We start from the raw sequence: 23597 nt of genomic DNA on the forward strand, positions 1-23597 counted from the left end.
GGATGACTTTTATTTCTTGTGTGTTAATAAATGTATTTCCTTACTTGCTTTAAAACACTTGCATCTTTGCTCTTTTCTAACTCTGAACTTTCCTGTGGCTGCATCTGAGGTGCTTTTTTCAGGTATAGTTTTTTTTTCTTCCATTATATACTTATCCAGCACTTACATTTAGTTGGTCTTTTTTCTTCAAAACATGCTCATCTGAACAAAGTTTTATTATCATGAATTGTAAAATAGTTACTAGTCATAAAATGTTGTTTATTAGTACTTTTTATATAAATTTTTTAAAGTGTTCTTATTTTACTTTCATGCAGGTGATGAAACTTACCAGGACATTTTTCGTGATTTCTCCCAAATGGCATCCAATAATCCAGAGAAACTAAATCGTTTCCAGCAAGATTCACAGAAATTTTGAATTTTTTTTAGAATGGGGAAAACAGTAAATCTAGTGACCCCCTAATGTATATATCTGAAAACTCACATATTTTTACTGCTTTAATTCTACTTACTTACTTTTAGTAGCTATTGAGTGGTTTGGAGAAGAGATACCCATTCATTGATATTTTTATAAATCAAAACATAGATCTCTAGCAGTTGGGAGAAGAACCTACTTTAAGACTTATTTTATTTTTGTTTTTTAAAAAAAGCCTGTTTAAAGGGCTGTTTTTTATAGATGAAAGTTGAATCTGGACTTAGGCCATCTCTAGGTTACAAGATGCTAAGAATTTATACAAAATAATCTTTTTTTCCCAATGAATGATGGCATTGATGTTTTTCTTCTGTGCACTGTGCCCAGGATTGTTCAGTCAAGCCTGTCAGCATCAAGTGGGAGCCTGATGTCCTGCCTGATTCCAGAACGTGTCTTTGCTTTAGCTTCCTGGATGTTGGTGGTTCAAAATAGTTTTTGTTTTTATTTTTTCTTGGTAGCTATTATATACACAATATGTAATTTAATTATCAGAACTAGAGGATACATGACCCCATTTCCTCATAAATGTAGTTTATCCCTCACGTCCAGTACTTTAGCATATATACAGTGGCTGTACAGATTGATATAACTCAGTCCTTTAGATTTATTCCATTTTATGAAGCAAAAAAAGAAACCGTTGACATTTTTTTTTTTCAATTACCAAAAGGATCTCATAGAAGTTATAGTTCTTCAATGTTGGGTTGATTTCCTAAAACCTTGACAATTTTATTGATGTAATAAAACTGTGTTTCAAAGGTTACTTGAATGTTGCAAAATTATGCTTTCATCAGATTGTAACTATCAAAGGAAAAGTTGACATAAAATAATGTAGAACATTTTTATATTTGAAATGTGTCCTTTTCAAGGTACATTTTTGCTGTTGCTCCTGGTGAAAGGAAAATCTCTCTGTAAAAGGAGAAAAAAAACCTCGTTTTTTAAGTTTATACTAAAATATACAGCAATAAATTGCTTTTTAATTCTTCTAACATCTATCCTATGTACTTATTGTACATGGTATACATTCTTTTAAATTACAGCATCTATGTAGGCTTCCCTGGTAGCCCAGATGGTAAAGAATCTGCTTGCAATGTGGGAGACCTGGGTTTGATCCCTGGGTTGGGAAGATCCCCTGGAGGAGGGCACAGTAACCCACTCCAGTATTCTTGTGTGAAGAATCCCATGGATAGAGGAGCCTGGGGGGGCTATAGGCCAGGGGGTCTCAAAGAATCAGACACGAGTGACCGACTAAGCACAGTACATGTAGCTTTAGTATTTGGTTACATGAATCACAGACCGTTGAATTCCAAAATAATTATGGAATTGGATAGATACACTATACTATGGAAATATTAATTTTCTATGTATATGCTGCAAATTAGTTTGATTCCATCTTTGACTGACCTCTCTTGTCAGGAGTATAAAATAAGTAATTTGCCTTATGGTTAATTTTTAATATTGTCATAATTTAATTTTCTTTTTCAAGTTATATGTAAGTAGTGAGAGATTTTTAAACTTGAGTTACCATATAAGTAGAGAAATTATATTTCATTGGGTATATAATACATTTTCTAACATTTTCCCACCAGTAAGTAGAGTTTTCTAAGTTGACCAAACATCAAATCAGAATCTAAACAGGAATTACACTGAAATAAATTCACATCACAGAAAAGGTTCTGTATTTGTTTGATCATATTGCATGCATATAATGCTTATTTAGTAATAACTGCTGTGTATTAGATAAAGATAAAAATATATGTAAGGATTATTTCTAAGGAAAGGCTAATTTCCAAAACCTTGTATTATAATCGCAACAATAACAGGAACACCCTGTTTCACCTCTGAATCATAGATCACCCAGCTTTGCAAAAGTCTGATTTGTAGCATTTTTCTTAGTGTACTTTGAAATTAACTATCCAGAAAGCTCAAGGAGAAAGAAATATTTTGAGATGAGAAAGAAAGAGACAAAGAGAGGAAGAAAGAAAGAAGAAACAAGAGCCTCACTTTTTGATCCTCGGAATCCTTTTGATCTTTATCTGAAGAAGCCTAGGTAGTTTTCATTTTGGATCCAGGCTTTGGTCTCCAGATCACCTCTGGGGTCTCTCTTTGTAAAAGCAGTTCTTAGATACTCTTTTAACTCCTGTGGCTTCAGTCATGAGTTGTTAATGTGGCAGTAATTAGTGTCTACTTAAATTTAATTGTTAGAGATGTATTTGAAGTACACTAAAGATGATCATGGTTCTGAATATCTTCAGAAAATCTTCAAAGAAAGTGAAAATTAAATCTTTAACAGTGCAGGGAGCTTGTACATTGAAAAATACATTTATATGGCTTGGTTTCTTGACTATGGCAAAACCCAATTTGGATTAAATTTGACAGAAATGATGCAGTAGTAACAGCAAAGTTTTAAAGTAAATTAATGGTTACAAGTAGTTACAGAGTAGGTTGGCTTTTAACCAAGGTGAATTTAACTGTATCAACTAATAGCTTTTCTATAGTATGTAACAAATCTGAGTTTTATTGTGCTGCGAATTATTCAGTACAATATGGTCAATTACAGTGTAAACAATGTTAGTTATAATCTTGGGCTTCAAAAATCAATGTGATTGTCCTTTGTTTTCTTTCCCTAAGTGATCTGCTGGTATTTAGTTTCAGATCCCTTATTATTCCATTAATCATTATTAGCTCATTAGTTTAAAAGTTTGATTTAAAATAGTCTCAAAATAAGAGTATCAGTACTGTGAGGAATTTATACAGTGCAGTTTCATGTTAGAACTAGACTAAAGGTAATTGTGTAGTTATTTGTAATTTTTCATGGTAACAGTTAACATGTTTAAGATTTCTAATGTTTTAAAAAATTACCTTTGGTACAATTCTTAGAAATTCAGAGATTTCCAGGGATTCACTACATACAGTGTTTGCCTAATTTATACTGGTCTTCGTTATGTATTTTAATCAACTTTAGTGTTTACTTTGTAAAACATATATATTTGATTTGAAATATTACTTTGATTCTTCATGAGTGCATTTTGACAAAACATATACTTTTACAGTCTGGACAACTTAAATTTGTGTTAAGCAGTATTTTAAAAATATAATTTTACACATGTGAAGTGTGATCACAAGAAACAGTTGTATTTAAGACTAAATTTACTATCCGTTTTGAATAAGACATTCCCTTATCACTCTTATATTGTTTAATTAACTTTTCTGTTTGATAGCACTTTTGACTGTGGACATGGGCTGGAAAAATGCTGTATTTTTATAGAATGGTCTTTGTAAAATGATTTCAGACCTACATGATATAGTGGAAAGAGCACTGACTAGTAATTATTACTCTTTGAAATCTGAGCGCCTCACAAATAAAACAAGTTGGATGAAACAAGGTGAAACTATAACAGCAGTCTTTCCTGTACTGTTCCCACAGCTCCTCCCAGTGTACCTTGCAATCAGTGTATCTTGCAGGATTCTCACGGTAAGGCTTCTGAGATCACCAACATTGTCTCTTTGATCATGGGCTGCTGCTCTTGTTTCACAGAGCTGGTCTCTGGTTTGCTGGTTGGTGGCATAGCTGACACCAGAACCCCTGTCTGACTCATAGTCAGAGGCACTCATGTCATGAAATGATTTGAAAGCATTATAAATCAGCAAAGTCTGATAATGACTGCCAGCTTTCCTTGTGTTTTGATTTAAAAAAAAAAAAGACTCCAAATATTCTGGAAAACCTGGATATAAAATTATTTTGAAGAAATAGATTAAGGTTTGAAGACATCAAATTGTAGGGAATTTTATATTTTTGCAATAACAAACATTGACAAAGGCAAAATGTTGTAAAGGTAATTTTAATCCACCATATGCTTACCAATTCCTTGATTCTTCTAAACAAAGACAGCTAAAAGGGGCATGGATTCAGTTTGGCCAAGCCTTGACATCTATAAATACAATATTGTGGGCATCCTTTTCTGTTTACATAAACATCTACTAAAATGAGATAGTGGGAGGAAAGCAAGATTTGATTAAATAAACTGTTCTCTACATTGCTCTTTTCACTGTCTTATGTACTAGGTTTTCTTATTTTTCCTCAGCACACTTCCCAACCTTTTGGATATTCATTTTAAATAGGGAAAGCTCCCTACATTATAAAGAATATTGGCACCATTTATTTTATACAAAGGCTAAAGGTTAACTTTTAGAAATGATGAACTACTTTCCTATATGTGTTTACTTGTGCTTCATGATATTTCTGGATCATTCCAGTCATAAAGACTTATTACATGTAATATTTCCTGCTACCTGTGAAAAGATATATTTTAAAGAATGTATAACCAACAATCCATTTAATTTTTACTAGCATGTAGAGGATTTATTTGTATCTAATTCATGAATGTAGTTTTACTGTAGGATGTCACTGTAAATGGAACAAAGTACGTTATCTTTATAGTTATTCTAAGATGTACATTATGTAAGAATTGTAAATATTTGCCTGATTAAATTCTTTGTATGCCAAGAAATTATGTCAAGTCAATAAAAATCTCACTTCTGGCATAATTCTTTTATGTTCAGACTTCTACTTTATTGTGAACTACAATTGCAGAAATACCTGTTAACTGTCATGTTTTTCATATTTTCAGTCCTATATTCCTTTCCTACCCTGTCAAATTGGTCCAGATTGATCCTATTTGCTGATGGCTTCAACCATGAAATCCGTTTTGATTTTTTAAATATTTTCTTCTGCCTGCCACAGAGCTGTATGGCTCCCAGTTCATTAGCTAAAAGCCACAAAAGGCCTTTTTATGCTATAGCTCTAATGTTTTTGCCAATATGATTGAGATATCTGTTGAAGTTTCTAATCTAGGCAACACATTTATACTCAGTCCTTTTAATAAACAAACAAAAACAAGTTTTTGCATGAATCAAGATCAAAGGAATAGAGGCTTAAAAGAACAGACCTGGAAGTGAATTGCCTGCTTTTGCTTTTCCTTTAAAAGTTAGGTGAAAGCAGACACTAAAACTATTCTATGTAATTTACTTTATTCCACTTCACTTCATTTTCATAATAGTTATTTGACCAGGAGAATGGAAGCCAATAGTAAATGTTTTAAATGAAAACAGCCTACTTTCCTTTATTACAAAACAGTGCTTTTTCATTGTAGGAAAGGTTAATGATAAGCAAAAAGAATTCCATCCTAATTCCATCATTTGCCTGTGATGTTTAGTGTGGCACCTCCTAGCCACATGTGTCTACTGAAATTTAATTAAAATTAGAATTAAGTGTTGAGTTCATGTGTTGAATTGCCACATGTCAGAGGCGCTAGCTTTGTGTCCAGTGACTACTGTTTTGAGCAGGGCAGATTATAGAATATATTCACCCTAGGAAGTTCTGTTGGATAGTACTGAGTGTGGGGGATGCTATTATTTCCATGGTGTATACCTTTCTAGACCTTTGGATGTGTATGTATTTATATACAGGGGGATCAAACTGTTTTGTCACCTGTTTCTTTCATTTAATAAATGAGGGACAAGTTTCTAAGTCTTTAATCTGCATCACTTTTGGGAGGATTTTTAAAAATCTTCTTATTGAAATTTTCAAACACTCAAAAGTAGAGATAATAAGTTTAGTAGCTATTGGTTCATGACTTATACACTGTTTTATCTATACTTGTACCCATTTTTCCTCTTCCCTGTTTTTTTTAAGATGGGTGCCAGACATTTCAACAAATTGTTGAGTATGTCTCTCTAAATATGTATATTGCTTTTATGCAGAACCTTAAAAATTATACAAATGAACTTATTTACAAAACAGAAGCAGACTTGGAGAACTGAACTTATTTATAAAACAAACAGACTTAGAGAACGAACTTACTGTTACTAGACAGGAAGGATTGGGGAGGGGTAATAAGGAGTTTGGGGTTGACATGTATACAACAAGGACCTACTGTCCAATACAGAGAACTCTTCTCAGTAGTTTGTAACAACCTAAATGGGAAAAGACTTAAAAAGAATAGATACATGTGTGTGTATAATTGAATCACTTTGCTGTGCCCCTGGACTTGACACAACGTTGTTAATCAACTATACTTCAATATAAAAAAGTTAGGGGGGGGGAAGGACTGTTCTTAAAAAATTATATCACCTTTCTTAAACTATGAAACTATGTAGTCAGTATTCAAATTCCTCAATACCTTGGTGTTCTTTAAAAAAAGATTTTTCAAATCAGAATTTATGTAAGTTCCATTCATTGCAATTGGCTAATGTATCTGTTGAGGCTGTAAATCTATAGGTTCTTCCTCCATTTATCACTTAAAAAAATTTCCACTTACAGTTTGTTGACTACAGCACCAACAGCATCTTTGTTTTTTAATTTAAAAAAATTATCTATTTTTGGCTGCACTGGGTTTTCATTGCTGTGTGTAGGGTTTCCATAGTTGTGGGCGAGTGGGCTGCTCATTGTGGCGGCTTCTCTTGTGGCTGCCCAAGCTGTAGGCACTTGGATTCAGTAGTTGTGGCTGGTGGGCTCTAGAGTGCTGGCTCAGTAGTGGCGCACAGGTTTACCTGTCACTCGGCGTATGGGATCCTCCTGGACCAGGGATTGAAACCGTGTCCCCTGCACTGGCAGGCAGACTCTTAATCACTGGATCACCAGAGAATTCCCAACAGCATCTTTATTTTAGTTTCACTTTACTGATGAACATTTGATTTTAATATCTTGTCATCATAAACCTAGCTCTGCATTACCCTTGTGGCTAAATATTTGAGTACATTTTTCCTTATTCTGTTAGGAAAATGATGGTTTACAATGGGTGGGTGTATTTCTGATGCTCATTCAGTGAGTCAAGCACCATCAGTTACTGGAGATATTATGGTTAAAGAAAGACACCTTGCTTGCTCTCTTTAAGTCTTGCCATCCCAGAAAGATGGGACTGGGTAGTTCTTAGGTGGCCCTTATGGTATCCTTGAGGATGGTGCTTCATCTGGACACTTGCAAGGGCTGGTGTTTAGAGACCACTCTTTGAGGCAGGGACACCCAAGCCAAGGTCTGAAGCAGGAGAGGTTGACGGTCTGAAGATCCAGGGCACTGCTTTTCAAACTTTGGCTTGCAGAAGAATCACCATCAAGGCCCGGGCTCATTGAAGGTAATAGGGCCTGAGCCCTTGTGTTTTATCAAGCTCCCCAGTGCTGCTCATTTCAGTTCAGTTCAGTTCAGTTGCTCAGTCATGTCTGACTCTTTGCGGCCCCATGAATCGTAGAATGCCAGGCCTCCCTGTCCATCACCAACTCCCGGAGTTCACTCAGACTCAGTCGTTGATGCCATCCAGCCATCTCATCCTCTGTCGTCCCCTTCTCCTCCTGCCCCCAATCCCTCCCAGCATCAGAGTCTTTTTCCAATGAGTCAACTTTGCAGGAGGTGGCCAAAGTACTGGAGTTTCAGCTTTAGCATCTTTCCTTCCAAAGAAATCCCAGGGCTGATCTCCTTCAGAATGGACTGGTTGGATCTCCTTGCAGTCCAAGGGACTCTCAAGAGTCTTCTCCAACACCACAGTTCAAAAGCATCAATTCTTCGGCGCTCAGCTTTCTTCACAGTCCAACTCTCACATCCATACATGACCACTGGAAAAACCATAGCATTGACTAGTCAGACCTTTGTTGACAAAGTAATGTCTCTGCTTTTGAATATGCTGTCTAGGTTGGTAATAACTTTTCTTCCAAGGAGTAAGTGTCTTTTAATTTCATGGCTGCAGTCACCATCTGCAGTGATTTTGGAGCCCCCAAAAATAAAGTCTGACACTGTTTACTCATCTGTTTCCCATGAAGTGATGGGACCAGATGCCATGATCTTTGTTTTCTGAATGTTGAGCTTTAAGCCAACTTTTTCACTCTCCACTTTCACTTTCATCAAGAGGCTTTTTAGTTCTTCACTTTCTGCCATAAGGGTGGTGCCAGTGCTGCTAGTACCAATAAAAATTTGAGAACCACTGTTCTGTGGATAGGAGAGAGAACTGAAAGTTCTCTTAGGTTTTAGTATTGCTAGAGTGCCCTTCAGGAAAGTTGTGTCAGTATAGGCACCCTCATCTGCTGTGGAAGAGTGTGTCTCTGTCAAACCTGACACTGTGTGACCTGAGCAAGTGACCTCAGTTACGCCTCAGTTAAGAATTTGCAAAACTACCGGGTATACAGTAAGTCTCTTTTGAAGTGTTTAAGTCTGTTAAAAAAACAAAACCCACAAGCTTCCTGGGGAGCTCTGAACCACCCAAAGTTTGTGGCAGGTGGCCCCCTGGTGGCCACATCCTTTAGGTTGCCTCTGGTCGGCCTCAGAGATGCCAAGTGAGGTGAGCAAGGGATTCATACCTCGGGTGTCAATCCTACTTCACCGAGAATGGGAAAGGAGTTGCTAGTTTAAATTCTTCAGCCCTAGATAGTCTCCAAGGTGTGAAAGGAGTCAGGGAGAGGACGTAAAGCCTTTAAGAAATTAGGAGGGAAAAGATATAAACAGAAAATTTTTTGTGCGTCCAGTTTAGTCTTTTTGCTTCCGAAGGCTTAGCTTCGGTTTCTAGAGCCTGAGGCTGTGCACTTAACGAGGGCCATTTTCCACAGGCCGTACAGCCTGCTGGCTCGTGTGTGCAAGTCCTCACCGCCTCCTTCAGACACGCTGGAGGGACTCCTGCGGGCTCACTGCCCGACCCCACTGTAATCCTTCTGAGCTTAGGACCCAGTGGCTGCCAGGCAGCCTGGCCCCGCCTCTCCGCGTATCAGCGCCCGCAGATTGGCAGCTCGGCTCCGCCCCCGCCATGGCTGCCGCCTGCTGCCGGGGCTGCTAACTTGCTGCCGGGATACTGGTCTCTGCCGCAACTCTCCGGCTGATCTGTCCGCGGGCGGGCGGCGCATGGGTCTCCTCCGAGGCGGGCCCCCGTGCGCTCGGGCCATGGCGCGTCTGGGCGCTGTGCGCTCCCACTACTGCGCGCTGCTGCTGGCCGCGGCGCTGGCCGTCTGTGCCTTCTACTACCTGGGCTCGGGCCGGGAGACCTTCTCCAGCGCCACCAAGAGGCTGAAGGAGGCCCGCGCCGGGGCCCCTGCTGCGCCCTCACCGCCGGTGCTGGAGCTGGCGCGGGGATCCTTGGCGCCGGCCCCGGGCGCTAAGGCCAAGAGCCTGGAGGGCGGCGGGGCCGGGCCGGTGGACTACCACCTGCTGATGATGTTCACCAAGGCCGAACACAATGCCGCGTTGCAGGCCAAGGCCCGCGTTGCCCTCCGCTCCCTGCTGCGCCTCGCTAAGTTCGAGGCGCACGAGGTGCTTAACCTGCATTTCGTAAGCGAGGAGGCCAGCCGCGAGGTGGCCAAGGCCCTGCTGCGGGAGCTGCTGCCGCCCGCCGCCGGCTTCAAATGCAAGGTGAGCGGGGCCCCAGCTAGAGGCTCCGGATAGGTGACTCGGTCAGTGTGGGGCCCGGCCTGGATCCAGGGGTCAGGAGGGAGGTGTCTTAGTTGCGATGCCCATTGCCAGTGCCAGCAGAAGCCTAACCCCTTAACCCGTACCCTGCCTGAATTGTGCGTTCATAGCACGCTGCAGGCATGGTCCGGGGGGGCGTGTCTCGGAGCCTCTATTAGCTGACTTCCTTGATCCGAGCTTCCCTTTAACTGCGGCCCCCTGGAGAATCAGCAAGCCCGCTCTTTCCTGATGTGGTTGATTTCAGCAGTCAGTGCCTTTAAGTCTGCCCCTCTGTTTATTCTTTTCAGTGTTTGACTTTTGAGGATGGAGCAGGTCACTTGAAGGTGCAGCGTCTGCTGGACAAGGTCTTAGGCCGCTTGAGTTGTTCAAATTACAGGGACATTTCTCATAGCTCTAAGGATTTCAGTTGAAACTGGTCCAGCCCAAACCCAGCCCCATGTGAACCATTTCATCTCCTCAGTGTGCCTCCTTCTTCCCTTCTCTTCAGGGTCATGAACCCATTTAGAAAAGCAGCGGGTTCCTCCCAGCAAGAAAGTGCTCCAAGAGGTAAAGATATAAGATCTGGAGAGGGCAGAGCAGAGCTAGTCGTCTTGTTCCGGGCTGGACCACCTGGCTCTTCTTGTGAGAGATTGTATTCTTCAGTCAGCCAGCTCAGTCGCTCAGTCATATCCGACTCTTTGCGACCCCGTGGACTGCAGCACACCGGGCCTCCCTGTCCATCACCAACTCCTGGAGCTTACTCAAACTCATGTCCATCTGGTCGGTGATGCCATCCAACCATCTCATCCCCTGTCATCCCCTTCTCCCACCTTCAGTCTTTCCCAGCATCAGGGTCTTTTCCAGTGTGTCGGTTCTTTGCATCAGGTGGCCAAAGTATTGGAGTATTTCAGCTTCAGCATCAGTCCTTCCAATGAATATTCAGGACTGATTTCCTTTAGGATTTACTGGTTGGATCTCCTTGCAGTCCAAGCTTAGTGTTAATGGCCTCAGTTAAATTACATGTCTCCTTTTGACCTAATAGTTGCCCAGAGGGGATCTAAGGTGTGATTTTGGGATAGAAATAATGTGCACTAAATCACTCCAGTCATGTCCGGCTCTATGCGACCCAATGGACTGTAGCCCACCAGGCTCCTCTGTCCAGCGGGATTCCCCAGGCAAGAATACTAGAGTGGGTTGCCATGTCCTCCTCCAAGTGATCTTCCGGACCCAGGGATTGAACCCGTGTCTCCTGTCTCCTGCGTTGGCAGGCGGGTTCTTAGTAGCTGATCTTAAAGGATGGAGACTGGTGGTAGGGGGAGGGGCGGTAAGATTAGTGTACCATGCGTTTGTGCTGGGTGAGTGACTAAGGGGAGCCAGTGCTGGCCTCCTGCAGGGTTCAGGGGCCTGTTGGTGTTTGTTTTTAGCCGCACCACACAGCCTGTGGGATCTGAGTTCCTCGACCTGTGTACCTTGGAGTGGAAGTTAACCAGTGGACCTCCAGGGAACTCCCTTTTTGTTGTTGTTGTCTACAGAATCAAGTCCTCATTTCTTGGCAGGGCTGTCTGTTGTGGGGCCGGGCTCCTCAGCCAACCTCCTTGTCCTTCCCCTACTAACAGTACTGAATGTGCCTTTACACAAGCTGTACTCTCTGCCCAGAGCGTCCTTCCTTTCTTCCTGGGCCCTTGACCACGGTTTACGTAGTTTTCACCTTCCCCCAGGAATTCCCCCAGAACCGGGGACAGTCTGTGCCCAGCCCTCCACAGCATTCTGTTCCAGCTTTCTGCCATAGCATCCAGTCTATGCCCTGCCCAGAAAAAATGAACCCTTCAGGAACACCCACCAGTCATAGTGAGGCACCTGGTCTGGATTCCATGGTACAGGAGGCCAAGAATCCAGGTCCAGGGTCCACTGTCTGAGCTGGGGTTCTTTCAGCCTGGGGCTCATGCCGATTTCCGTAATTGCAGTGTTGGGAGGTAGGGCCTGGCAGCCTGTTCCGGGTGTTCCTTAGGACTCCATTGTTTTGAGAAATCCTTTGCTAGTTCAAGGGAGAAAAGCAAGAGCCTTTGATCATAGGGCCAGTCTGGATAGAGCTGGGTAACTGCTGGTGACCCCGCCTCCCTTTGCCTCTCAGGGGCATCGGACTCGACTGGTGCTCCAGACACCACCTTGTAGACCAGCACTGTCATTGTTTCACTTTCTGAGTCAGAGGTCACACCCTGGGCCTCTCTGCCCCGTTACTAGGACTCTGCTGTCCCCTTCCTGAGCTCCAGCCACAGTGTCCTGTCATATATCCAACTTTTTCCAGCCTACATGCCTCTGCTTCTTTTGTTCCACCACCAGGATACACTTTCTGTGTGCATCGCTAAGTCTCGCCCGTCTTCAGATACCATTTCCTTGTTGGAGCCATCCAAGGAGCCTCCATTCGAGAGGCACGTCTTCCTCATGTACCTGGCTGGTGCGGTGGACCGCATGCCTTCTTATCTCCGGTGTCTATGCCTGGAACATAGTGGGCACTATAAATACAGGTGTAGGGCAGGTCCAGGCTCAGGGCCGGTTCCCTCCTTGGAGTTTGCGTTTCATGCTCCAACTCTTTCCCTCTGCTGGCCTGGTTCTGACGGTCAGAGCCATCACTCAAGACCTGAGGCAGCTGCAGATGACCTGAAGGAATTGATACCACCCCACCAAGGCATGAGGAATGAGGGTCTGGGGGCTTCCGACTTGATGGCTGTGTTCAGATAAGGGTTTATCATTTTCAGCTAAATGGCTTTTATTCCTTTTATTTTTTGTATGTGAATCTGTTTCCTGTGTGTGACCACAGTCATCTCTGTCCGGCCCTCAGGAGCCCATCATGTATGCTTAAGTCCCCTGAATGACTGAGCATCTGCTGTGTGTCGGACCCTAAAGTCACAACTGCAGGGAACACAGACGGGGCAGGTACAGCCCCTGACACCAGGTACCCATGGTGCTTAGCATCACCCATGTACAGCCTGTCCCATTGCTGAACCTGCTGGATTGGGCACGAGATAGTCCCGAGGGAGGGGGACAGCACTGCGTTTAAACCGCAGGTGGCCAGTGACTATTTGGGTGACGTGGGTGACCCCTCTTTGCGTCTCGGGCCTCCCAGGCCTCCTCTCAAATGAAGATTTAACCCCTACTGCCCTGGGAGAGGTGAGGATCAAGTGCCACCTCGTGTACTGCAGGCAGCCCTGTGCTGCTGTGGCCGTTGTTGTGTGTCCGGTCTCACAACACTCTTCTACTCTGCTGACTTCTGGGAACTCAGCCCTGGCGGGCCCTGTAGCCATTGCCTCCCTGCTTTTTCGGGTGCCAGCCCCCTGCAGAGGCCCAGGGGGACTTTCCTGGTGCTGTGGGCACACCCTCAGGCATACAGCATGATTGCTTCTTGTGCTGTGCTATGCCTCAGATAGTGACCACTCAGAAAGGCCATCTCTGAACCCCTTTTCTGAAGCGGCTGCCACCCTATTAGCCTTCATTATCTTTCCCATCACCTTGTTGGTTGCACACACTCATTTGTTCATTCATTCAACAGAGATTACTGAGCGCTTATCCTGCTGCAGGCTCTCTTCTAGGTGCTGGTGGCCAGCAGGAGCAGAGCCAGGCCCCTGCCCCGTGGAGCTTACATCCCAGGGCTGTAGGGGTGTGGAGGAGCTTGGCCCAAACAAATGAACAGAAGTCCTCACAGAGTGAGTCAGATCATGATCATGTAGAGAAAAGTCAAGGTGGATAAGGACACAGGGAGTGTCCGTGTGTCGGGGTGGGGAGTTGTGGGCTGTTTTGTACAGGTGGGCAGGGAAGCCCTCACAGATCCTGTTAACATCTGAGCAGGGGCTGAAGGAAGCGAGAGGAAGAGCTATTTGAACATCAAGAAACAAGTTTGAGAAAGTCACTACCCTGTTTCCTAGTTTGCATTCTGCCCCTCCCTCCTAGAGTGTCATGTCCACAAGGGCAGGGCATTACTACCCTCTTGGTCTGCTGGGGTGGACAGCCGCCCTGTTAATGCCACCCCTGTTTCTGGCCTGAGTTGGGAGTGACAGACAGACACAGGGACAGGTGCCTCCCATATCTGGAACACAGGCCAGACAGACTTCTGGAGGGACAGGCTGCTCTGGACAGCAGCTGGCCGCCCTTCAGGGAGGGGCAGACTGTTCAAGGCTAATCCCAGAGGAGAAGAGAACCAGACAGGCCTGCTTCTCACTGCAGTTTCTCCTCTTTCCCTGAGGGAGGCGGTAACATGTCAGGTGGGGAAAGGAGGGCTGGGGAGCTGCAGGAGGTGGGGAGTGCTGGTCTACTGGGGCACAGATGGCGTGAGACAATGGATGGTGTTCTCTCTTCCTCCATCACTGTTACATTTTTAGCACAGTTCCTGGCACATTCTAGGCTCTCAGAAATATTTTATAGTCGACTGATTGATAGCTGTATTAATTAAACCTGAGAAATCACAGAAGGGTTCTTGGTGTGCTGCCCCTGGTACATCAAACTTCAGCCATCTCAGAGCACGAGGCTGGGTTGGTCCATCTCCAGATGACAAGTTAGGAACAGGAAGGAGGCCTTGTGCTTTCTACACTTAAAAGTGACCACTAGATTCCAGGAGGAGCGGGCTGGGGACTTGGGGTAACGAGACAAAAGTTAAATCTCGTTGCACACCTTTTTTGAATTTGTAGTTTCTTTTATTGCAAAAGGAAAACTGTGAGTCGCTTTGAAAAGCCCCAGCTCATAGTTGAGGCTCTAAAGAAGCCTGAGGGTAAAAACCTCAATGCTGGCTTCTCAGTGAAGCTAATGACAAACAGGTGACATTGCAACGCAGATTCCCCCGCCTGTCATGGCAGCAGGTACCTTGACCAGAAGAAAACTTTTGACTAAGTTATGACCATCTGGGAAAGAAGTGATCAAAGAAGTGTATCCTCAAGTAAGATGCTCTTTGAAAAGACTAGATGACATTTTATACTCTAAAATTTAGAGAATTTACCAAATGCAATGGAACTCTTAAATTATAATACATTTATGATACAACTGTAGTAATGTACCAGTGTATGTTTCTCATGGGAAACTTCAGTCATGGATCTGTAGGGAAGAACTTTGTATAGTATTATTGTATCATGCACAAAGTCCATCCATAACTAAGAGCAGCGATCGTCATGTATACCTGATACCTGGGTGAGCTGGGCTTCCCTGGTGGCTCAGTGGTAAAGAACCTGCCTGAAATGCAGGAAACTCAGGTTTGATCCCTGGATCAGGGAGATCCCCTGGAGGAGAGCATGGCAACCCAGTATTCTTGCCGGGGAAATCCCACGGACACAGGAGCTTAGTGGGCTATGGTCCATGGGGTCACAGAGAGTAGGACACGACTAAAGCTGCTGAGCACAGCGTGCACTGGGTGATTTGCAAATACTGTGGGGGCTTCAGTGCATGAATGAAATGTTCCAGCTTAGGGTAACAGTCATTCTTCATGATCACTTGACTGTTTTCTGTTCCAGTAGGTCATTTTTGAAAGACCGATGATTACATTTTCTTGCAATTCAAAAAGCTTGAGATATAATTCATGTCCCATGAAATTCACCCTTTAAAATACACAATTCAACAAAACTTGAAAAATTTGAGACCTCCCTTCCTATGACACTGTCACAGATCATTGACATGCAGTTCTATCATGATGTCATTAGAATCAGAAATACATCTAATTAGCAGCTTTGTAGATAGCTTAATATTAAAAAATACACAGTGGTTTTTAACACATTCACCAACTTGTTCAGTTATGATCACTAATTCCAGAGCATTTCATCACCCCAGAAAAGAAGCTGTACCATCAGCACTCATTCCCCTTTCACCCTTTCCTCTCAGCCCTGGCACCCACGAACCTGCTTTCTATAAATTTGCTTGTTCTGAACATTTCATATAAATAGACCTTTACTTCTGACTTCTTTCACTTAGCGTGATGCTTTTAAGGTTCATGTTGTGTATGTGGCAGTACTTCATGCCTTTTTAGTGTTGAATAATATTCTGTTGTATGGCTGTACCACATTTTTACTTATTTATTCATTAGTTGATGGACATTTGAGTTTCTGCTTTTTGGCTATTATGAATAAATTGCTGTGAATATTCATTTACAAATTTTTGTGTGGATATGTTTTCAGATCTCTTGGGTATATACCTGGGTGTGGAAGGGCTTGGTGACTGTGAGGAGCTGCCAGACTTTTCCAGTGTATTGTTATTTTACATTCCCGTCAGCTGTGTGTGAGGGTTCCAATTTCTCCACATGCTCACCAGCACTTGTTGTCTGTCTTGATTATTGCCATCTTACTGGGTGTGAGGTAGCATCTCATTGTGGTTCTGATTTTCATTTCCCTAATGACTAAAGATGAGATGATCACACATTGATAAGGACAGCCAAATAAATATATTGGGGATTTTTCTTACATATTTAAGGGCTTCCCTGATAGCTCAGTTGGTAAAGAATCCGCCTGCAATGCGGGAGACCTGGGTTGGGAAGATCCCCTGGAGTAGGGAAAGGCTACTCACTACAGTATTCTGGCCTAGAGAATTCCACGGACTCTATAGTCCATGGGGTCGCAAAGAGTCGGATACGACTGAGCAACTTTTGCTTTCGCTTTTGCTTACTTAGGCTGCTTCCCAGGTGGCTCAGATGGTAAAAGTGTCAGCCTGCAGTGTGGGAGACCCGGGTTCGATCCCTGGGTCGGGAAGATCCCCTGGAGAAGACAATGGCAACCCATTCCAGTACTCTTGCCTGGAAAACTCCATGGACGGAGGAGCCTGGTAGGCTATAGTCCATGGATTTGCAAAGAGTTGGACATGATGAGCAACTTCACTTCACTTACGTATTTACCAGGATACATTTTGCAAGAAATACTAGGTATCTTGACTCTTCCTGCACATCCTGAAAGATGTTATAACATCTCTGGAAACACTTTTTACTGAAGGACAAGGTTTGGAAATTTCTGAGGTGTTTAGTAACTTTTGGGGCTTTCCTTTGGGATCAGCTGGTAAAGAATCCTCCCGCAATGTGGGAGACCTCGGTTCGATCACTGGGTTGGGAAGATCCCCTGGAGACGGGAAAGGCTACCCACTCCAGTATTCTGGCCTGGAGAATTCCATGGACTGTATAGTCCATGGGGTTGCAAAGAGTTGGACACGACTGCGCAGCTTTCACTTTAGTGATGCTATACCTAAAATCAATGAGGTGGTAGTAGTATAAATACTTGATTAGGAGAATTGTAACAATATTTGTTCAGCACTTTAGAGCTTAAGAAAGTGCTTGCACAAATGTTTCACCTGAGCATCACTGTGACTGGTGAAGGAGCCTCTAAGGCTGAGACATCGGTGCTTTGCTTGAGCTCCCACACTAAGAAGTGGGGCTGGACTGTGATATGTGCTTTGGGGAGTAGGAGGCAGGACAAGACAGGGAGCCATTGAGGGGCACAATCTGTATCATCCCCCTGCCCAGATTCCCCGAATAAACATTCAGTCTGAATAAAGACTGTGCTTGCTGCCATCATCGCTTTGCAGAGCCTTGCAGAATCACCAAGCATTGGAGCAAGCAGGAAACTCTGACCCTCTGGGTGCAGTGTCCTCCCAGTGAGCTGATAGATTAGCTGATAGATCCTGGGCAGCAGGGCAGTGACTTACTCAGTGTACACAGGGCTGGGGTTAGAATCAGCCTGGGCCCTTCCATCTTCTATTTGAGTGTCAGTGTTTTCAGCGGCCTCTCTAAAGCCCAGGGCAGAGTGGACAGGATACAGGGTCGTTTTCACCATCCCAGTGGAGTTTCTTCCGGTGTTTCCAAGGATCCCTCAGGCTGGAAAGGGGAGTGGAGGCACCTCTCTGACCTTTGGCAGGCCAAACCTCTGCTGTTCCCTCGGGGCCAGCTTTACAGCTGTCCAGTGCCTGAGACCACCAGAGAGTTAGTTTTGGGTGAGCTGTAACATTGCTCCCAGGGAAACCACGTGGTGTGTCACCTGTTTGGGGGTGCACGCTGGGGCCGGTTTGAGGGCTAGCATCAGCGCGCCGGCCTCCCAGGCCAGAAGGAGGAGGAGCTGCAGGAAGGCAGCCCACACTGGACCACCTCCTTGCTGGTCACCGCATCCTCCCCGACAGCCAGTAGGGGGAGAGCTTGCCCTGCAGCTCCCGGGCAGAGTCACCTCTTCTGCCCATCGCGCCGCGTGCAGCGCCACGCACGGCCACTGGAGGGCACCGCCGCCCCGCGTTTGCTTGGCCCGAGTCCGGGCCCTTCTCTGCCTCTCCTTCCACTGAGGAAGCCTGGGGCGCAATCCTAGCTGTTTTTGTTCATTCTCCACGAGCGTCCCCCTTGCTCACTGCCTCCGCCACAACGCCGCTCCGTGTTTTAGAAAGGAAGAACGAAATGAAAGGCAATCTGTCTGGCGGTTATGGGTAGTCATTTCCTTCCCGCGCCGGGTGTAAGCCTGTTTTGATCAGGCCCTTTGGAAAAAGCGGGTGAGAAGCAAGCTGGGAAGGTTTGATTCTGGACGGGGAAGGCTGCAGCGCTTCCCTGCGGCATAGAAGGAAGAGTGTGGATGGGCGGTGCGGTGTGCTCCTCCTTGGTCCGTGCCCCATGAGCACTGTTCCGGGGCAGCCTCTCAGCCTCCAGGGTGCCTCCTTTGTCCAGTCTGGGGTGCTCATCACGCCTAGCATGGACCCTCTGGTGAAGGGAGGGGAACTGTGTCTCTTGGAGCAGCTTGAGGGTGGAGTCTCTCTCACCTTGGATAAGTTCACCAGAGCCCCAGGGTTTTACATTGTGTCCATGCCCCCAGGTATCCAGGCTCTTAGTGGGGACTTGGGCAAGGGGACCGCGTAGTAAAGAGGGTGCCTGTTGACCTGGGTGCTGGACCTGACGGGACCCTTGTTGCCTAATTGCGGGGAGCCTCCGTGTCCTCAGCCGTCAGATGGGCTTGGATCCCCTCTTCACACCCTTCCTGGTCCAGGGCTCTTGCCTTGGCCTTGGGACTGCTCCCACTGGCCTGTGGGTTGCTTGGGGTTGGTCAGGATGGTCAGGCCTGGCCCGGAGAGGCAGCCCTGTGCTCTCCTTCCTGTTTCAGGTGCCTGTTCTGAGCAGCTGAGCCAGGCCCTGTAGGCTGGCGCAAAGCCTGCTGTTAACTTAATGTCTTTTAAATTAAAGTCATTTGATTTATTTATTGGGATAATTATTGTCGAGCCGCTCCAATTAAGTGGTCCCCGTGCTGGTGGGTCAGTGTGTCCTAGAGGCTCTGGAGCCCTGTGCTGGTCCAGGGTGCACTTTACTCTCCTTGGGCCTCCTCTTCCTCTCCTGGCTGGAGCTTCCCACCCTTCCCTCCACTAGCCAGGTTTGTCCTGTGCCCACCAGGGACAGGCCCCTGGGCAGGAGTGCGTAGTTCGGGACTTGACACCTGGACTCAAATGCAGTCTGTGACATTTGGGGACAGTGTAACCCCTCTCAGCCTCCGACCTCCCCAGAGGGCCTTACCAGGGTGGTTATAAGGTGAAAATGGGCACCACTGGGCCCCGGCACACGGCAGGTGGTTAGTTAGCGGTGGCTGCTACTTGTGGTACCTGAGTCGGCATTGCGGGGCGGAGCCTTTTCTCATCAGTTTGGAAGGCTGGCACCTATTGGTTCAATTGGAGAGCAGTGATGGGAGTTTGAAAATCAGAGTTCTGTACAGATTTATTTCAAGGTGTCTCAGTCTGTTTAGGCTATTGTGACAAAATACTGGTGGCTTATAAACAATTTCCTGTGACTAATCAATTTCTGACCACCACGTCCCCCTTCCGCACGTGCCCAGCACAGGTCTGGCTCTGGGCAGAGGCTCAGCAAATGCTAGCTTGCTTTGGCCTGTGTTCTGGAGCAGGTGCTGCTGTTTCTTATCAGGATGGGGAAGCTGGTCTGTGTTTTGCTGTGCCTTCTGTGTGAAGGTTCCTTTCTAGAAGCTCCAATTCTAGAAGTTCTAGAAGGTTCCAGCATTTTATTTAACTCTTCTTAATGGTGTTTTCTCGATCTGATTATACACAGCAATTGTTCATAATCTTTTTGGGAATTCAGCAAAGTATAAACTGTAAGTGATTTTGAAAAGCCAGGAGACCCGAATCCCCCAGAGCTTACTCATTTCCTTTTCCCACCCATCTCTTTGAGTAGGGTCTTGGGCCTCACCCTCTGGGGTCCACACCCCGTCAGCTGCTGTGAGGGGGCCCTGTTGTACCAGATTAGCACGGCAGTCCAGGACACGGGCTCCGTGAGACCTGCCCAGACAGTCAGACTCCTTGAGTCCTGGTTACTGTGGGATTGTGAATGGGCTTCACCGGCTCTGGCAGGTGGACGGTGGGTTAGTCATCGTTTGAAAACTTGTACAGGATTCAGCAGAGTACATGCTTTGTTCTGCACAGCCCCGGCCACCCCTGTCTGGGGAACAGGAAGACATGGGGTAGGGGATACCAGGGTGTCTGGGGCTGGTTTTGTGAGGATGGAGGGGCTGTCTGTGGGTGTCAGGGAACTTGGGATGGCACTCATCGTAATGGGACCCTCCCAGTCTTGCAGAGGAGGGAAGCGAGGCAGCTGGGGCAGCAGAGTGGCTTGTGTTCTGTACCTGGCCGGAGAGTCATGATCAGAAGGTGGGGCAGTGGGAGCCACAGGGCCTGTGAGGCCCACCCGCTCGGTGCTGGTGGCTGCCGTGTAGCTGTGCTCACCGAGCTGCCTGGAGTCGCGGGAGCCCCTTTGAGCCTCTGGGACTTTGCTCAGGTGCTTCCTCTCCTGAACGCCCAGCCCGCCCTTTATCTGGTTAACTCCTTTCACCCTTCAAGATTAGGCTCAGCTGGGTGCCGATAACGTGGGGAGGCTGTTCCTGACCACCCCACCCTGCGTTGGCCCTCCTCTCCCTAGTGGCGCTGTGCTGAAGTTGGCTCCTGGGCAATTACTCCTGGGGGCCGGGCTGTCTTCCTTCCTCCCGAGTCTGGGGACGTGGTGTAGCACAGGGCCTGGTGTGGGGTCCGACCCAGCAAGAGCCTGCCAGGTGGGCTCAGGTGGTCGGTCGAGTGCCCCTCTCCTAGATATCCCGTGCGCGTGCTCCCGCAAGGAGGACAGGGATGGGGACAGTGTGGGTCCCTGGCATCCAGAGAGGCCTCTTGATCTAGATGACATCTTCCTCATACCTTTTAATGCTGGTCCTCCAGACAGGAAGGTGTCCGGTCTGAAGCCAGCTGGGAAGACCCAGGTGTGTGTTGGAGACGTCTTCCTGGGTTTCAGAACTCTCCCCGTGTGTTACTATGCAGGGCTGCTGATGCTGGTCTGGAGGAGGTGGGAGGGATCGGCCTCTCTCTCCCCTTATGCAGGCAAGGGCAGGGGGCAGCAGTGGCTGCTTGGTCTGCCCAGAGCCCCCAGTGGGTGAGCCTGGAGCCTCTCTGGTAAGCCGCCCAGCCCCTGCCCATCGGCTCACTCTCTGAGTCCTACCCAGGGAGCCTGATCCTGGGTCCTGGGGCTCTCCCTGATCCCAGCTTCCTCTGGCAAGGCTTCCAGTGTCCCTGAGCCTCAGTTTCTCATCTGTGAGATGGCAGGCGCATACTAGCCCTGAGTGATATTCCACAGCTTCTTACTGACATGTTGAAACTGGACACGGAAAGTTGTAAAACACGTGTCCTTTCCAGGCTTTCCCAAGTGGGAGGATGGGAGACTGGAGGAGACTTGACGCCGTTGTTCATCTCTTTCTGGGGTCGCCCCGCCAAGTCCTGCTCGCCGATTCTACTTTGCTCCTCTGGGAGATACTGGTTGATTTCCTGGCCACTGCCGCGAGCCAGGCTGCACCTCGAGCCAGGGGACGGGGTGTGGAAGCTCCCTCAGGGGTCTCCCAGCGCCAGTGTTGCTCTTGCACAGGTGGCATCAGTTGAGTGGCGGGCCGCTGCTGGACTCTATCTTCCTTCTCTTCCTCAGTCCTGGGAGGAGGGAGGGCTTCTCCCCGAGGAAGAGGTTTCCCAGGTGAGGATCCCGAGCCCAAAGCAGGTTCAGAGCTTGGGCTCTGAGGCATGGAGCCGGGGTGGGAGCTGACCTTTCTGGCTGGTGAGCTCTGGGCGCTAAGCCCTGTGCTGTCAGTTCTGGGGCTTCATTCCAGGCCCTCCAAACAGGGGGTGCTGTAGGAGAGCTGGTGTCCCCCCAGGAGGGTTCCCACGGTGCCCTCTGCTCGCGGGGGCCTCACACACGTGGCCTCTTCCTCTCGTCACCGGGTGCTGTGAGGAGAGCAGGTCCCCTCAACCTGCTCACAGTGGGTCTCTTATTCCTCCTCCAAGTTCCTGAGAACCAGCCAGGGGGCCTCTGTAGAGGATGTGGCCTGTGTGGTGTGTTGTTTGGAGCCTCACTTCCCTCTTGTGGCAGCAGGTCCAAGAGGTCAGGGCTGGAGGCAGCTGGAAAGGCTGTGAAGTCCTGTCCCCTTCTGTTAACGTGTGAGGAAATGGGCCCAGAGACGCCGAGTGATGGCTCAAGGCCACACAGCGGTCAGCGGACGGGGTCTGGGACCCGCTTTCCCTCCCGTGCTGACTCCCTGCCTGCTGTCCGTTCTGTTTGTTCTGAAGCCAATTCCTGGGCCGCGCTGGTCTCGGTGTGTCCTTAGCTGAGACAGCCATCAGATCTCACCCACCTGTGACTGCCTGTGTTTTGTGTACGCTGAATGGCCTCGCTGCCTGATCCACTGAGCTGAGTGGATCCAGAGTCCAGCTGATGGGGAGGCTTCAGATGCAGGCCCCAGGGCCTTCGGAGAGGCTCCCACTGTCCTGTGGCCGGCCTACGCGGGGCCCCGAGGCAGGCTGAGCCTGTGTGAGAGTGTTTGGAGGGGGACTGAGCGTGTGTAAGTGTGTGTGTGTGTGTGTGTGTGTGTGTGTGTGTGTGTGTGTAGAGGGGCTGAGCCTGTGTGTGTGGAGGTGGGAACTGAGTCTGTGTGAGTGTGTATCTGTCACTGAGAGTGTGTAAGTGTGTGTGTGTGGAGGAGGGCTGAGCCTGTGTGAGTGTGTGTGGAGGGGGGCTGAGCCTGTGTGAGTGTGTGTGTGTTGAGGGGGTGGGGCTGGTAGGATCCCATGGCTGTCCCCTGCCTGAGTCTGTGAGTGTGTGGAGGGTGGCTGAGTGTGTATGTGTGTGTGTGGTGGGGTGAGGCTGAGCCTGTGTGAGTGTGTGTGTGGAGGGGGGTTGAATGTGTGAGTGTGTGTGTGGAGGGGGGCTGAGAGTGTGTGTGTGTGTGTTGGGGGTGGGGCTGACAGGATCCCACTGCTGTCCGCTGCCTGAGCCTGTGTGTGTGTGGTGGGGTGGGGCTGAGCCTGTGTGAGTGTGTGTGGAGCGGGGCTGAGTGTGTGTGTGTGTGTGTTGGGGAGGTGGGGCTGATAGGATCCCACTTCTGTCCCCTGCCTGAGTCTGTGAGTGTGTGGAGGGGGGCTGAGTGTGTGAATGTGTGTGTGGAGGGGGGCTGAGCCTGTGTGTGAGTGTGTGTGTGGAGGGGGGCTGTGTGTGTGTGTGTTGGGGGTGGGGCTGATAGGATCTCACTACTGTTCCCTGAGTCTGTGTGTGTGTGAATGTGTGGAGGGCAGCTGAGTGTGAGTGTGTGTGTGGAGGGGGGCTGTGTGTGTGTGTGTGTGTGGTGGGGTGAGGCTGAGCCTGTGTGAGTGTGTGTGTGGGGGGCTGAGCCTGTGTGTGTGTGAGTGTGTGTGGACAGGGGGCTG

The 23597-nt window shown here is 47.3% G+C and overlaps 2 protein-coding genes across 8 annotated transcripts in view; both read left to right on the plus strand.

The window, feature by feature from the left end:
• The window catches only part of ACAP2 (ArfGAP with coiled-coil, ankyrin repeat and PH domains 2), a 172251-nt gene extending 167235 nt beyond the window's left edge, over positions 1 to 5016 (plus strand). For all 7 annotated transcript variants that reach the window (XM_027537850.1, XM_027537869.1, XM_027537859.1 and 4 more), the window contains one exon: positions 315 to 5016. In XM_027537850.1, the coding sequence (XP_027393651.1) occupies positions 315 to 415 (101 nt within the window). In that variant the 3' untranslated portion in view covers positions 416 to 5016. The remainder of the gene's footprint in view (positions 1 to 314) is intronic.
• Positions 5017 to 9242: 4226 nt separating this feature from the next.
• The window catches only part of XXYLT1 (xyloside xylosyltransferase 1), a 173198-nt gene continuing 158843 nt past the window's right edge, over positions 9243 to 23597 (plus strand). The window contains exon 1 of the mRNA XM_027537931.1: positions 9243 to 9851. Within this exon, the coding sequence (XP_027393732.1) occupies positions 9348 to 9851 (504 nt within the window). The 5' untranslated portion in view covers positions 9243 to 9347. The remainder of the gene's footprint in view (positions 9852 to 23597) is intronic.

The sequence above is a fragment of the Bos indicus x Bos taurus genome, chromosome 1 (assembly GCF_003369695.1).
Source record: "Bos indicus x Bos taurus breed Angus x Brahman F1 hybrid chromosome 1, Bos_hybrid_MaternalHap_v2.0, whole genome shotgun sequence".
In the NCBI taxonomy this organism is placed as follows: Eukaryota; Metazoa; Chordata; class Mammalia; order Artiodactyla; family Bovidae; genus Bos; species Bos indicus x Bos taurus.